At 31.6% G+C, this 16640-nt stretch overlaps 1 protein-coding gene across 1 annotated transcript in view; it reads right to left on the reverse strand.

Moving 5' to 3' along the window:
* Window positions 1-16640, reverse strand: part of Hfm1 (helicase for meiosis 1) — an 89774-nt gene that overhangs the window by 46673 nt on the left and 26461 nt on the right. The window contains exons 13-19 of the mRNA XM_027935208.2: window positions 13774-13817; window positions 13568-13669; window positions 13022-13167; window positions 11625-11719; window positions 10800-10933; window positions 8273-8320; window positions 2746-2826 (exon numbers count right to left, since the gene is read on the reverse strand). Of these exons, the coding sequence (XP_027791009.2) occupies window positions 2746-2826; window positions 8273-8320; window positions 10800-10933; window positions 11625-11719; window positions 13022-13167; window positions 13568-13669; window positions 13774-13817 (650 nt within the window). The remainder of the gene's footprint in view (window positions 1-2745; window positions 2827-8272; window positions 8321-10799; window positions 10934-11624; window positions 11720-13021; window positions 13168-13567; window positions 13670-13773; window positions 13818-16640) is intronic.

Here is a 16640-nt window from a genome sequence, read left to right on the forward strand (position 1 = left end):
TTGATATACAAAAAAGAAGCCCAAAAGGACAAAAAATATTAGTAATACGAAGGAACAAGAACTCATAAAAAAAAAACTAGAAATACTACTGGGGTTAGGGATGTGGCTCACTGGTTAAGCACCCCCAAGTTCAGTTCTTGGTACCAAAAAAAAAAAGAAAGAAGAAATAAATACTACATAAGAAATTTCCACCTATATTAATGTCAGGCTAAATAATTATGTAACAACCCTCCTGATAAAGGTAACTACAATAGTTAAATGAAATACAAGTATCTTCTAGAAAGCATCAAGGAACTAACAATGCACACACACACACAGTGCGGGGGGGGGGGGAGGGGGCTTAAATCAAACAGGTAAAATAAAAATTCCTAGGTTTCAGTCCTAAAAATTGAAGATTGTATATCTTGGGGGTAGTTAATTAATTTCATTTTTAACATAACAGCACACTTAGTCGATTTTGACTGTAAGTAGTAAACCTAATCACACTTAAAGAAACATTACCTTAGTGTGTGACAAGAATATTTTCAGTTCTAAGTCTAGATTGTGCTTTCAATGTTTAATAATTAACTGAATATGGAGTAACTGAGGAATGAAAGAGAAACCAAAGGTATTCAATATTTTATCTTAGGTTTATCAAAAATGCTAATAATAGGCAAGTAATATTTTCCCAGCTATGAACAATTCCTGTTACAGTAAAATGTTTTTATATTCATTATTCCATTTGATCATCACAACAACCCAATAAGGTAAATAGGACATATAATAGATTTCTGTTTTTCAGATAAATAACTAAGGCTCATTTAGCATAAAGTCACAGCTAGCAAGCAGTAGAACTGGGACTGAAATCCAGGTATTTAAAACCCCAAATCTATGTTCACCCCACTTCACAATATTCTAGGTCAAATGAATTCTTTTTTTCTCAATTTTCATGATTTAATAGTACAATTTGGCCAATATCATTAAATGCCAAAGTCAATTTTCAAGTCATATATGTAAGTGAAGATTTACTTTATTTTACTTGAAACTGAGGATCAGTTTTTGCAGCGCAGTTGAGAAACTAGGATCAAAAATATAATTTTAAATTAATTTACATAATGATTATAGCTACAGCTGTGAAGGTAAATTATATTTTCAAAGAAAGGAACATAAACTGGGAATAAAGATCCACGGCCTGAAACTTTAAGCCCACAGTAAGCAGAAAGGTAAACAAAGAGAGACTGAAAAAGCAAAAGGAGAACCAAAATAGAATTTTAAGAAGAAAAAAATTAATCAGGTAGTATTCACTGATGACTGAGAAAGAAGACATGCTTATTATATATATTAAAAGACAGAAGGTATTATATCAGATTCAAGAAGTATCACAGGAAAAATTGATAGTGGGAATAATATTCTTTATGAGGGTGAAATATCTGAGAATAAATGAAGAAGTTAATTAGTAATTCTCATGCTCCTTCTAATGAGATACCCTAGAATACACAGAAACCAATGCTCACAAACAAAATTAGACTTGTCAAAATAAGGACCAGAAAACAAGGGGAAATGTTATTAATTTAGGCCTGAGTAGGGCAGTAAATTATTTTTAAAACTCAACTTTATATTAAATACAAATAAAACATAACATAAAATAATTAACTTCTATAATATGGTTATAAAAATGTAAAAAATGGAAGGATATGTGCCAAATGTTAAAAGATTTTAAAACAAAAATTTTTCTATACTTACCAACTTTTATAGTTAAATATCTTTTCTTAAAAGGATTAATTAGAATAATGAAGTTGATATTTTCCCTCAAATGCTTCTAATCATGAGGGCTAAAAACCATGAAACATTTTTTTTTCCTTCTTCTATTACACTATAAACAAAACTAAATGAAAAAAAGAGGGAACAGAATTGGCAGGGCTTAGGACACTCTCCCCCAAAATATGACATCATGACATATTAAGTATTTTAAACTAAAGGAATTTGAGAAGCAGTATGTGCAAGGAGGATTTTCTAATCTTCCCACAAAGCATGAACCTCTCATTTGAGATTTTCCCTCCCTATATTTGGAGGAAAACAGGATCCCATCTCTGAAGACAAAGGACAGAGAAAGGAATCTGAATGTACAGGCCTTGTTAAGTTTCCCCCAGTTTATTATACTTAGTTCATATTCCCTTTGTCCTATTATATTTCTCTATGACTTTCCATTCTTCATCAAACTTAGCATAAAAACACTCAGGTTTAACCTCTTCTTTGGGTTCTTTGGGTCTTTCTTTTCTTATGATGGCTTCCATGTCCTGTGAAACTTACATTAGATAAATCTGTATGTTTCTCTTTTGTTAATCTCTTTCATTACACGGGCCCTAGCCAATGAACTTATGATGAGTAGAAGGAAAAGATACTTTTCTGCCCTTCAAGAGCCTAATGATCCAGATAATTAATGCTTGCATAAAGAAGAACTGGCAAAATATCTACAATAGTTATATAAGGTATGAAGCAACCAAAGATTCAAGCATTTCAAATCTTCTGCGAAAAGTCACCAGAATCAGTGAAGATAAATTCTCTCTATTAAAAAGATGCCCTAGACTTTTATAAAGAGTACTCATGTAAATTTATTATGCCCTTCAGCTAATAATAATGATACTCCATTGGGAATGGCTATTACAATTCAATTTACCATCATCTAAATTTTAATACAAAAATTTTTAAGTTTAGTCTTAAGTAAGCAATTATTAAATACACTAACAACTTTCAAAGGAAAATTACCTGTTGGTTTGAAATTAACATCTTCATCCATCTTTATCAAGTCAAGAGATGACAAATCATTCAGATTCTTCAAACATAATTCTGTTCAATTATAGAAAATACATTTTAATTTTAGTAAAATAAGGAAGCAAGACAAAATAGAAGTTATTATTAAATATGCTAAAGTTATGTTTTAGTGTAATTGTTCTGGGAACAACTGTATTCCCTATTTAAAGAGTGAGAAAAAACAAAATTAAGAAGCCAAATAACATGTTAAAAAGATTTTCTAATAGTAACAGTAATACAAATAATAAAAATAACATTCAATAAGTGGTAAAATAGCATTTGCCATTTGGAGCATTTAAAACGATATACATGTGCTACCTTATTTAATTCTCATAATAACACAGTAAGGTATTCATCAATATTATTTCCATATACAGGTTAGGAGACTTAAGAATAGAATCTAAGTAACTTGTTCCAGATGTTAAGTAACTGCTTTGTTAGCTGTCTTCCATTATAGCAGTAGTTTTCTATTTCTTTTGTCTCTTCTTTAATCAAAGATATATATGCATAAATTAAAGATAGTTAAATACTTCTAAAAGTTTGTTACTTTCCCCACATCCCCATTTGCCACTTTCTTGAGGCACCTTCTTAAATCTGTCTCACCTGATGCTTTTAGTATTTACTTCCATTTCTCTGTATATTCCACCATTGCTACCTGGAAGGAACCTCTGAACAGGAAGCAATACTATTTCATGTTAATTGACAGAGATTACTAGACCAATGCTAATTGCAGTCTGGTGCTTACATTTCTTACTCTACCCCATGCTACAGCCCAGAAGTGAGGTAGTTCAGAGCAGAGTGAATATGACAACCTGTTCAATCATAAAAAAGTCAATACATTATTCAGCAAACCCTCACAGAGCTACAACAAGAAACCATCTTGAGAGGGTCCTACTGATAGAGACCAAACAGCTCTGGGGAGCAGAAAACTCAAAGAGTAATCACAATTAGGGGTCTCAGTGGACATGCACCACATTGGCTATGTGGGAGATGGCCATTCAAGACAGCTGTAGGTGGTGAGAAATATAGAATGAGTCTGATAAGTAGTTTAAGCAGCAGAGATCATGGGTTGGGACAGAGGATGGAAGACACAGAGGTCAATGGTCTCTCCCTCTGTGAGGAAAGAGAAAAGATGTGGGTATCATGGCAAGAATCCAGGTCTGAGAGTGCTGGGACTGTGGGTGGCAAAATGCTTGGTTCTCATGACTCGCCCTCTGGTGAGGAACTTGCTGGCTTGACTCACATGAGGTATCCTGATTGACTGGTTCAGCTTTGACATTTGCCAGGCCACAGTGACCATCTCACCAAGCATTCAGACTAAGGGTCTCTGGCATGAGTGTGCACATGCTCAGAAAGAAGTGTCTCCAATCCAAACATCTCAGCTAGGAGAAATCTTAATTTAATTCTCTCTTTAAAAAAAAAAAAAAAGCAAGTACATAATAATTACACATAATAGTGGGATTCATTGTGACATATTCATACATGCACTTAACATAATTTGGTCAGTTTCATTCCCCCGTACCTTCCCTTGCCTTTCCCTCCTCCTTCCCCTGAAACCCCTTTCTCTACCATACCAGTTTCCCTTCTGTTTTCATGAGTTCTCTTTTTTTTCCTCTCCTTTTTGCTCTCTAGCTTCTGCATATGAATAAAAATATATGACCTTTTGACTTTCTAAATTCAGCTTTAACATGAAGCTTTAGGGGAATTTTTAACTGATATATATTTTTTCTTTTTTTCACTATTCTACCTTCTATTATTTTTATTTTATTACTTTTTATTTCTTTACTTTTATTATTTTAAACTTTAATTATAATTTAATAGGATTTCCCTCTTTACTCTTCCATTGTCTCATTTTCCCTTTTTAGTTTATTGTATAATTGTTTGCTACATTTTTTTGTGTAGTTATTGGTGTTATTGTTGATGCCTACTGTTTTTATACATCTGTTTTGTTTTATGTGTATTACTGTTACTAGTTTTCTTCCTTCTGAGTGGAGCAGGATATCAAGCCTACTGCTTCAAGCAGGTTGGGTGAGTGCTCTGTACAACCTTAGCACAGTTGAGAAGAAAAGCACTTTATTCTAGTCACAACCTAGTCCCACCTAAACTTTGGCAGATACTTGAACTTTGAGAACAGGGGAGATAAATACCCCCAGCTGATGACCCAGTCCCAAGTAGACATATAGTGCTATGGGGGCTCTAAGTTCTTTCCTGGATACTAGATCCCCTGGCCCCATAGCAGGGGCAGAGAGAAATAACATAACTGTTGTAGACACTGTAACTATGAGGGATCGCACCCTAGGCACTCCTATCCTTGCACACAACACATTATAAGTGCATACATTAAAAAAAGAAAAAAAACTGAAAGATCACAGATAAATAACCTAATGATGCATCTTAAGATCCTAGAAAATCTTAAATCAGTGGAAGGAAAGAGAAAATAAAAATCAGAGCAGAAATTAATGAAATAGAGACAGAAAGAACAATACAACAGATCATTGAAAGAAAAAATTGGTTCTTTGATAAACAAGATTGACAACTCTTAGCCAAACTAACCAAAAGAAAGAAAGAAGACCCAAATAAATAAAATTAGTGACAAAAGAGGGATATTACATCAGATACTACTGAAATCCATACTCTCGTTAAAGACTATTTTAAAAAATCACATTCTGATAAAATGGAAACTATAGAATGGACAAATGTCTAGCAAAATTGAATGTTAAAAACCTAAACAGATCAATTACAAACAATGAGATTGAACTTCCCAACAAAGAAAAGCCCAGGAATGGATAGATTCACTGCTAAAATTCACCAAACTTTTAATGAAGAACTGACACCAGTGCTCCTGAAACTATTCCATGAGACAGAAAGGGAAAGAACTCTTCCAAACTCCTACTATAAAGTAATATTACCCTGCTACCAAAAACTAAAAAGGGCACAACAACAAAAAAGAAAATTGTAGACCAATATTCTTGATGATCATAGATGCAAAAATTCTGAATAAAATACTTGCAAATCAAAGTCAAGAACACATTAAAAAGATCATATACCACAATCAAGTTGATTTGATTCCCAGGATGCAAAGACAGTTTAACATATACAATTAATGAATATAACACCAGAAAAAATCATGAACAAAATCAAATGATCATCTCAATAGAGGCTGAAAAAGCCCTTGATAAAATTCAACATACGAGAAAAAAGACATATAAAGAAACTAGTTATAGAAGGATCACATCTCAACATTTTAAAGACTATATATAACAAATGTATAGCAAATGTCATACTGAATGGGGAAAACTAAAAGCATTTCCTCTAAAACAGGAATAAGACAAGAATCCATCTACTGTCATTAATCCTATTGAAATTTTAGCCAGAGCAATAAGGCAAGAGAAAAAAAATGAGAAGCATACAGGTAGGAAAGGAAGAAGTCCTTTGCAGATGATATGATTCTATCCTTAGAAGACCAAAAGACTGTTAGAACTGATAAATGAATTCAGCAAAGGAATAGGATACAAAATTAACATTAAAATATTTTTAGCTTTTCCATATACCAATAACAAACTCACTAAGAAAGAAATCAAGAAAACAATTAACAAAAAAACAAAATTAGGAATAAACCTAACCAAGAAAGTGAAAGACCTCTACAATAAAAAATTATGTAAAACTAATGAAAGAAATCAAAGAAGACACTAAAAGATGGGGGGAAAACCTCTTATGTTTATGGATTGAGAATTCTCAGTGTTAAAATGGCTGTACCACCAAAAGCAACTTACTGATTTATTGATATCCCCATCAAAATACCATGATATTTTTCAGAGAACTAAAAAAAAAAGTCCTAAAAATTCATAAGAGAACACAAAAAAACCCAAATAACCAAAGCAGAACTGAGCAAAAAGAGCAATGCTGGAGGCACTGGTTCTTTGAAAAGATAAATAAGATTGACAACTCTTAGCCAAACTAACTAAAAGAAAGAAAGAAAAAAGACCCAAATAAATAAAATTAGAGACAAAAGGGGTACCACAAAACCTGATTTCAAAATATACTACAGAGTCACAGTAACAAAAACAGCATAATACAGATATAAAAACAGACACACAGACCAATGGAATAGAATAGAGAACCCAGAAATAAATTCATGTGTATATATAGTCTTCTGACTCTTGACAAAGGTGCCAAAAACATGTTGGGGAAAAGATAGCCTATCAAACAAATGGTGTTGGGAAAACAGGTTATCCATCTGCAGAGAACTGAAATAGATTCTTTTTTTTTTTTATTGTTGGTTGTTCAAAACATTACATAGTTCTTGATATATCATATTTCACACTTTGATTCAAGTGGGTTATGAACTCCCATTTTTACCCCATATACAGATTGCAGAATCACATCAGTTACACATCCATTGATTTACATATTGCCATACTAGTGTCTGTTGTGTTCTGCTGCCTTTCCTATCCTCTACTGAAATAGATTCTTATCTCTCACCTTATATATATAAAAAAATCAACTCAAAGTGGATCAAAGACCTTAATAAAAGGCCTGAAACCTTTGACTTTTTAATCTATTAGGAGAAATACTTCAAGATATTGACACAGGCAATAACTTCCTGAATAGAACTCACGTAACTCAGGAAATAAAAGCAAGAACTGACAAATGAGATTACATCAAATTAAAAGGCTTCTGGCACAGCAAAAGAAACAATATAGTAAAGAGACAATCTACCTAACGAGAGAAAAATTTTGCTAGCTACTAATGGCAGAGAACAGTTATCCAGAATATATAAAGAACTTAAAAGACAAAAGAACAAGTAATCCAATTAAAATGAGCAAACTATTTAAATAGACATTTCTCAAAAGTAGTACAAAAAGGAATACAATAAATACATGAAAAATGTTCAACAACTTTAGTCATCAGGGAAATGCAAATAAAAATTCCCTTCAATAACATCTTACCTCAGTCAGAATGACTGTCATCAATACAAAAACAAACAAAATATAACAAACGCTGGCAAGGTTCGGCAGAAAAACCAGAATAGTATTCAGCCATAAAAAATGAAATTATGTCACTATGTTAAGTGAAATAAAGCAGACACAGAAACATAAGTATCACATGTTTTCTCTTACACGTGAAAACCTTAAAAAAAAATCCTGAAAGGAGAAGAAGAACTATTAGGGGAAAGAGGAGGAGGCGGGGGAGGGTAAAAGAGGGCAGTAGGAAGGATGGATATGATTAAAACATGATCTATGCATATATGGAAATGTCACAGTAAAATCCATTAATCTGTACAATTAATGAGTTAATTTTTATAATAAATAAGAAGGAAAAAGTATCTTTGCCAAGCTTTATTTGTGTGAAAAAAGTATTATTTTTCTAGACAAGTTTATTTTTTTTAAAAATTATAAAAAAATCCTTAACTGTAATAATAACTGATGTTTTTCATTAAAATATACAGAATATATATTTTATAGAAGGAATTACAGCTAACCTTGTAATTTTGCTTCAATTCCATCTTTGTTCAATCCAGATGTAAAACCTGTATAAGTCATGAAAATATATAAAAAATAAAATGAGTTTAATTCATCTTTATAGTCTCAATTTATATTCCACTTAACTAGAAAAGAGCATCTAATTAAATCTTATATAGGAAAAAAGAAAACAGCTTGGTAAGTTCAAGCAAGGCTTAAATATCTATAGAACACAACCACTATTTTGAAATCCTTTCATACAATTGGCTCTCTTTTGCTTATTATATTATGTAAAAGTGATCAGGAATATTATATTTTAAAAGGAATGATGAGAACAGACTTCTAATGTTTATGAATAATAAATTTCTGTCAAGTGATGAATATTTTCTAGTGGACTTTCATTATAAAATAGATGTGCCTATGAAAAAATGTTTGATAATACTATCACTTTAGAAAACTGCTATATACTGAAGTTGAAACTACACATACTCGATAATAGTAATTTCACTCTTAGGCATTATGTATACAAGGGTATCAAACGACATATAACAAAGTTGATAGAGGCATTACTTAAAATTTTTTATATTTATTTTTTAGTTTTAGGTGGACACAATATCTTCACTTTTTTTTTTTAAATGTTGTGTTGAGGATGGAACCCAGCGCACCGCCCATGCCAGGCAAACGCGGCTACCTCTTGAGCCATATCCGCAGCCTTATAATGGCATTATTTAACTAAGAATTTTCTTTTATCAAAAGATTCCTTAAGAAAGTGAAAAGTCAAGCCTGATTGTGAGAAGACATTTAATACATATATTTGGCAAATAACTCATCCAGAGTATGTCAAGAACTCCTCTGTATTAATCATAAATATACAAACAATTGAAGTAAAAATAGATGAAAGACTTGAAAGGACATTTCACAAAATAGCATATCTAAATGCCCAATAAGCGTATGAAAAGATCCTCATGCTAATATTTGTCTTAGAAATACAAAATAAAATCACAAAGAAACCACTACACACACACACACACACACACACACACAAAAGAATGGCTGAAATAAAACCAACCATTGACAAGAACGTAAACCAGGATGTAAAGCAACTAGAATTCAGCAACTAGATTTTTTTTTTTTTTTGGTAGTGCTAGGGATTCAACCCAGGGCCTCCAGGGCCTTCTGCATGCTAGACAACTGCTCTACCACTGAAGTACCCATCCAGGTTCTTTTCAGGTGGATGGGATATCACTATGTTGCCCCAGCTGGCCCAGAACTTGTGCAAGGCTCAAGTGATACTCATACATTAGCCTCTCATGTAACTGGAACTACAGATCGCTTTACCTTGCTAGACTTAGAATTCTTACACATTGTTGCTGAAAGTGTAAATTAACTCAACTGCTTTGGAAAATTACTGCATTTGAGGGTATCTACTAAAGCTAAACATGGTTAATAAGTCTACCTGATTTACTCCCAAGTATATACTTGAGAAAAATGAATGTCTTATCCATCAAAAGACATGCAGAATATTCATAGTAGTTTTATTCATTACAGTAAAAAATTGAAAATGACCCACATGTCCTTCAAAAAGAAAATGGATGCTTAAATTGTGGTATATTCATACAACTGGATATTTAATAACAACAAAGTGCAAATTACTACTAAAAATCCAATAATACGAATAAATTTCATAACAATATGTTGAGCAAAAGAAACTAGAGCTAAAAAGAGTAAATACCATACATACGTATACACACATATGCCTACATTGATATGAAGTTCAAGAATAGACAAAACTAACTAACCTATGGTGAAAGAACAGTATTTACTTCTGGGTGTGTAGATACTAACCAAATCAGCATGAGGGAACCTCTGGGAAATTCTTTGTATCTTGATCTGGGCAGTGGTTTTGTGTGTGTGTGTGTACACATGTAAAATTTCACTGACATTGATATTAAAGATTTGTACATTTTATTGTATATTAGTAATAACTCAATATAAAAAGGAACTGCAATATATATGTATTTAAATTTAAAAAATAACTACAAAAATAAAGTGATCATGAGAAGGAAAAAATACAAATTAAAGCATATCATTATTCACACATAATATTTTTAAAAATATACAACTATACACCCTTAAGGTAAGGCTGAAGAAATAGAAGGAATATGGCATTCTCAAACACTGCTATAGCTATGAAAATTGAAAACCAGTCACAAATTCAGAATAAGAAAATAGCTAAACACTAAGTACAGAAAAAAAACCTGTAACTTATTTTAAATTACTTTAGGCATTTTTGCTATTTCTACTAGAATTGAATTTTTCTACTATATCTGTTTTTAAAGGCATTGATTTCAAAGCTTATTAAAAGACTAGAAGTAAAACAGATAAAAGTTTTCTCACTTTTTTCTACTTTTGCTTCTAAACATATTTATGATGCTGTTACCTTTTATTACCTTTTAGTTTCTGGAGTCTATTCAGTAACTTATTAGTCTAAACAGAGTCACAGCAGGATTTTAAAAAGTACTACTTTTCTAGGTCAAAGTAACAAACCATAATGAGATGGGTTTTTCAAGGCTCTGATATAAAGCAAAGTTGATCGTATCCATTCCAAAGCAACATTCACATCTGTGATGGTATGCAATACTATCTCTGCATTTAAATGTTCAATAAGATGTCTGTGCAAACTAATGGGGGGAAAAAACACCTCTGCATTACTAATATTTATTTCAGTACTATAACTCTTACTTTTTAAACTTTAATAATATATAATATACTCATTGCTACATTAATAATTCATGAAAGACAATTTAATTTCAAAAACTGTAAGAAAACCTTAAGTCAGTTCAACTCTTAAAAATTTTTACATTTCTCTTTACTTCATTGGTCTAGAAGGCAAACTATTACTTAAGAAAGTGTATATGTGTGGTGGTGGGGGGAGAAAATATTCTATTTTCCCCAAGAAAAAAATATATCAAATACTCTACTAGAAAGTCCCAGATTATCTCTCTTATTATTATTATAAATTAAAATTTTAAAGATATAAAAATATTTCCACTTACTACAAATTAGTAATTATAAATGTATATAATTTAGTATGTAAATTATAACGATAATTAGTAAGAACTTACTACAAGGTAGGCCTTTTATAACAAGGATACATGTTACCATATGCTTTTAATAAACATCAATGAGTAAAATTATTCTATTATCTTTTTTAAAAAAACTATTAAATTTCTTAAAATAACACAAACATTCTAATTAAATTATTAAAAATTTTCTGAAAAATAGCCTTAAAACTAAAAATTTCCTTTTAATATATTAAAAGAAAATACTTGTATTAGTATTATTATCTTTTTTGGAATTTTTCTGTATTACCTGCTTTCTACAGTGTCACTACAAGCTAACATTTGAATGTACTTCTCTCTTGTATTTAACCGAGTCATAATAACTGCTGTAGCTGTAGAGTCAAACTAGAAATAAACAAACATCACATAGGTAAATTCAGTAAAGAAGGACATATTGTGGCACCAGTCCTTTTATTTTCTCTCTCTCTCTCTCTCTCTCTCTCTCTCTCTCTCTCTTTGTAGTTGTAGATGGACAAGAATGCTTTTATTTCTTTATGCAGTGCTGAGGATTGAACCCAGTGCTGCACGCACCGTGTTAAGCAAGCACTCTACCATTGAGCCAAAGCCTCAGACCTGCACCAGTCATTTTAATACTTCAAGACTTTAAATTTTATATTAAAGAGTTTCTTACCCCTTTGTCTTAAATAACAAGTCAAAAGGCCTAAAAAATGCTTCTGAATTTAAATGTTAAATTTAATTTTAAAACCTTCCAAGAGTATGAATGTAAATGCCACTTTAGTTTCAATGTAACAAAATTTTGGCAATGTTAAAATCAAAGCAAACTTCAGTAACTAGGTAAAAGTTTGTTTTTTTTTGTTTTTTGTGGCGGGGTACCAAGGATTAAACTCAGGGCACTCAACCACTGAGCCATATTCCCAGTCCTATTTTGTACTTTATTTAGAGAAAAAGAGTCTCACTGAGTTACTTAGCACCTTGCTTTTGCTGAGGCTGGATCCTCCTGCCTCAGCCTCCCGAGCTGCTGGGTTTACAGGTGTGCGCCACCGTGCCCAGCTAGGTAAAAGTTTTAAGATTTGATGTAGTTTACACATGATCTAATTTATCCTACATAATTATAAATATGTATAACTTAATATTTTTACATTCTTTGAAAAGATATTCTTCCTGAATGTTGCCTTAGTAACCTATATGAATGACTTCTTCAATCAAGTATTTGTCAGAATAGGGTAAGTTCTGAAATGTATATAAGCTGACTTTTAATTGTTACAACACCTGGGGACACTACTGGAATTTAGTGTCAGAACCCAGGAATGTTCTATAATGCACATGACAACCCTATACAATGAAAAACTTACTCATCCCAAATGCTAAAAACATCCCTAGATTCAGAATAAAACAAAACAGAACCCCCAAAACTCAAAACCAAAAATCCTTCAACAGTATATTCATTCATACATCCATCCCTTCATTAACCAATGGAAACTGAGAAACCGTGGGAGTTTGAGGAGAGGTCTGATATATCCCAGTTAGTGAGGGTTGTTTTAATTCTATTCCTTCATTAAAGTAGATTTTCTGAGTTACATAACTTTCAACTTTAATTATGAAAAGCTACTAAAAAATACACAAAACAGTTTTTATTTTGCCATGTCTCTAATACAAGTTATGAAAAGTAAAATTACTGTTACTTACTTGAGGACGACCAGCTCTACCGATCATTTGTAGAATATCTGTTTCACTGTATTCTTCAAACATCCCTCCAGCATAATGCATTGTAGATTTTATAACTACTAGGTGAGCAGGCAAGTTTACTCCCATAGCTAAAGTACTGGTAGTAACTGCATCAGATTAAGGATTATTAATCTCAAGCCTTACAATTTTTTTCACTCCAGGAAGACATTTTCTTATAAAAGACATCGCTATAAATGCAATAAGACTCATTCACAAAAAAATTTCAAAGAGGAAGAAAATAATAAAATTTTAATCTAAACTAATAACACATGCTAAAACCAAAAAATTATTAAGCTTTTACTTCTCAAATTGTACTTCATTCAATAACATGATAAAAAAACTAAAAACATTGTTACCACAGCATGCACAAACATAGGTAGTTACATAATTTTAGCTTCTTAAAAGAAAAGCAGAAATAAATCATAATATTTAAGATTTTACCTTTTTCTCTTAAAAATAATTTTTCAAAATAATTTATAATATGGGTAAGAAACACATTCTACTTACAAAGAACTGGTAGATCTCCAGTAGTAAAAGCTCTTTCAACTACTTTTCTATCTGACAGTTCCATGCCAGCATGATGATAAGCAACACCATGTATTAGGATATCTATAATAAAAATATGACACCTGTCAGTTACTGTTAATATTTCATCAATTGACTCATTTTATCTATATTTGAAAATGTTATTCAAAAATTATCTCTAAACCTACCTCTCAGTTTTGAATCTCTTATGGAATATGCATACTTCTGTAACCTATTTTAAAATATCATAAAATTGTTGAGTTATTCCTATTAACATCAGAAAATTCTAAAAGTTTCTTAAATATTTTGAAACTTACAAATATAAAAGAGTTTTCATAATATTATCTAAAAACTATCTTTAAACAGAATAGACTACATAACATTCATATTTAGAAGTCCCTAATTTATTAGCTAAAACACTACAGTTCCCTTTCAAACCCACGGGGGGGGGGGAACATTATAAATATTTATTATATTCATGGATCAGAATATGAAAGTCTATATTCATAATTTGCCTAAAATATATTTGTAAGAAATAACAAGTTTTAAAATTCTGCTATATTACCAATAAGTAAACCAAAAAGACTGAAATAAAAAAATTGTTTTTTATTGTGCTCTGAGATATGTCATGTAAAGAAAACCAGGAAAACATTAAAACAGAAGTTAATAAAGTTTCTTAATAATTTAAAAAGCAATTCTTGTACTTTCAAAGATTCTGGAGGTTGGTAGGCTTGATTTTTGAACATGTCTAAGATTCCCCCAAACTGGTGTTTTTCCATTTCCTTGTTGCAGACATGAAAGTAAGAAATTAACATTAAACAGGGATGAGAGGTGGGAGGGAAAGGGAGAGAGAAGGGAAATTGCATGGAAATGGAAGGAGACCCTCAGGGTTATACAAAATTACATACAAGAGGAAGTGAGGGGAAAGGGAAAAAAAAGGGGGGGGAGAAATGAATTACAGTAGATGGGGTAGAGAGAGAAGATGGGAGGGGAGGAGAGGGGAGGGGGGATAGTAGAGGATAGGAAAGGCAGCAGAATACAACAGACACTAGTATGGCAGTATGTAAATCAGTGGATGTGTAACCGATGTGATTCTGCAATCTGTATATGGGGTAAAAATGGGAGTTCATAACCCACTTGAATCAAAGTGTGAAATATGATATGTCAAGAAATATGTAATGTTTTGAACAACCAACAATAAAAATTAAAAAAAAATAAAAATAAACTCGGTTAGATAGAATGAGCATTTTGAGAATAAAAAAGTGCTCCCAAAAGTGAAAAAAAAAAAAAGAAAGAAAGAAACATTATTTTATAATACTTGTGATTTTTTCAAAAGAATTCACAATGGACTGAAGAGAAGTCAAGTGGAAAGGGCAATATACTATTAAACCTAAACTATTTTTCTATAATACACAGGTATTACAGAAATGTTGCTTAATTTAATTATCAGAGTAAAATGATAAGAAAATTGATTCCCATATGTTGAAACTTAATTAAGAAATTGAAGCTGATAGGCTGAGGATTGAGCTTGGTGGTAGTGCATTTGCCTAGCATAAAGTGAGGCCCTGGGTTTGATTCACAGCACCAACAGAAAAAAAAAAAAAAAAAAAAGAAGAAGAAAGAAAAAGAAGGAAGGAAGGAATAAATTGAATCTAATTTCTGTAACCTAATTTCTGTAGCCTAATTTCTAACAACTAGAAAAAGTGGTACTGTTATTCAAATCTGCGTTTCTACCTTCATGCTAGTTCTAATACCAGTATTTTATTGACAAAAAAACCACAAGAATTTAAAAAGAGATAAAGAAAGAAAAAAAAATGAGGGACAAAGAATGAAGAAAAACAAGAGTTGAAAGAGAAATTTTCCTTGAGTAGCTAGGCAAAAGTGGGAAATGATAAAGGAATTTAGATACTGCATATGCTTCTGTTTAAGAAAATGATTACCTGAAACAAAACTAATAATCTGTGCAGGGATTAGGGAAAAATAGAAAGGATGGAATGTAGTGGCAAAGGAATAGACTGGTAATTTGGAAGCTGATCTGACCCAAAATCCATAATTAATAATAAGAAGCTAATATTCATTAAGTAGTAATCAAGTGCTAGTACTCCACTAAGACCTGCCAAGATTCAGGGGTAAATATGTTGAACATAAAGTCCCCCTTTCCTCAAGAAGGTTATAATCTAAGTTAAACAAATGTTTTAATAACAATTGAATAAAAGGATATTTATTACAATTATAATAAGTGCTATGAAAAAAGTACAGGGTACTTATAAAAGTGAATAAAGGGAAACTGAAGATTATAGAAAACTGATATTAATGATATGACCTAAAGAATAAGTAGGAGTTAGGTAAAACAATACCAAGAAAAGAAAACATGATGCCTGACAGCCCTGGCTATAGCAGTTTAATATATTCACAGAATAGAGAGTCTTATATGGCTTGATATGAGTATAGAAAAAAAACATGGGTCAAGATGAGTCTGAAAAATAGTTAGGCATCACATTATATAGAGTACTGCAAACCATATTAAGGATTTAGGATTTTATATTAATAACAAGACAGAGCTATTATAAAGATTTTTGATGGGAGACTGACATGATATGGAGTTTTAAGCTCCATATCATGCATCTTTTGAGAATCATATCTGGTAGTTATAACTGCAGAAACAAATTAGCTTTGCTGGTTTGCAGACAGATTTGGCATAGTACTCATCACTTTGGGTAGAAAGAGATGTTCTTTCCAAACAGATGAATGTATGTAACACTGTAAAATGTTGATTTCTACAATTGTTTAAACAGTTTTATTTTTGTACAGTATTAATGACCTAAGTTATTTTGCTATCCCATTTTTGTAAATCAAATGAAATTATCAAAGAGGATTCTATCAGTAGATCTTTTGTACTTATGTATATATGCTGTCCAAATAAAAATAATAAATGATAAAGATTGGGGGGAAAAAATGAGCCTCAGTCAGACCCCTCTACAATGTCAAAATTTAAGAACTGGGTAGTATTATGGTTTGGATATAAGATGTCCCCCCAAAGATCCTATGTTAACGC

This window comes from Marmota flaviventris, chromosome 10 (assembly GCF_047511675.1).
Source record: "Marmota flaviventris isolate mMarFla1 chromosome 10, mMarFla1.hap1, whole genome shotgun sequence".
NCBI lineage: Eukaryota > Metazoa > Chordata > Mammalia > Rodentia > Sciuridae > Marmota > Marmota flaviventris.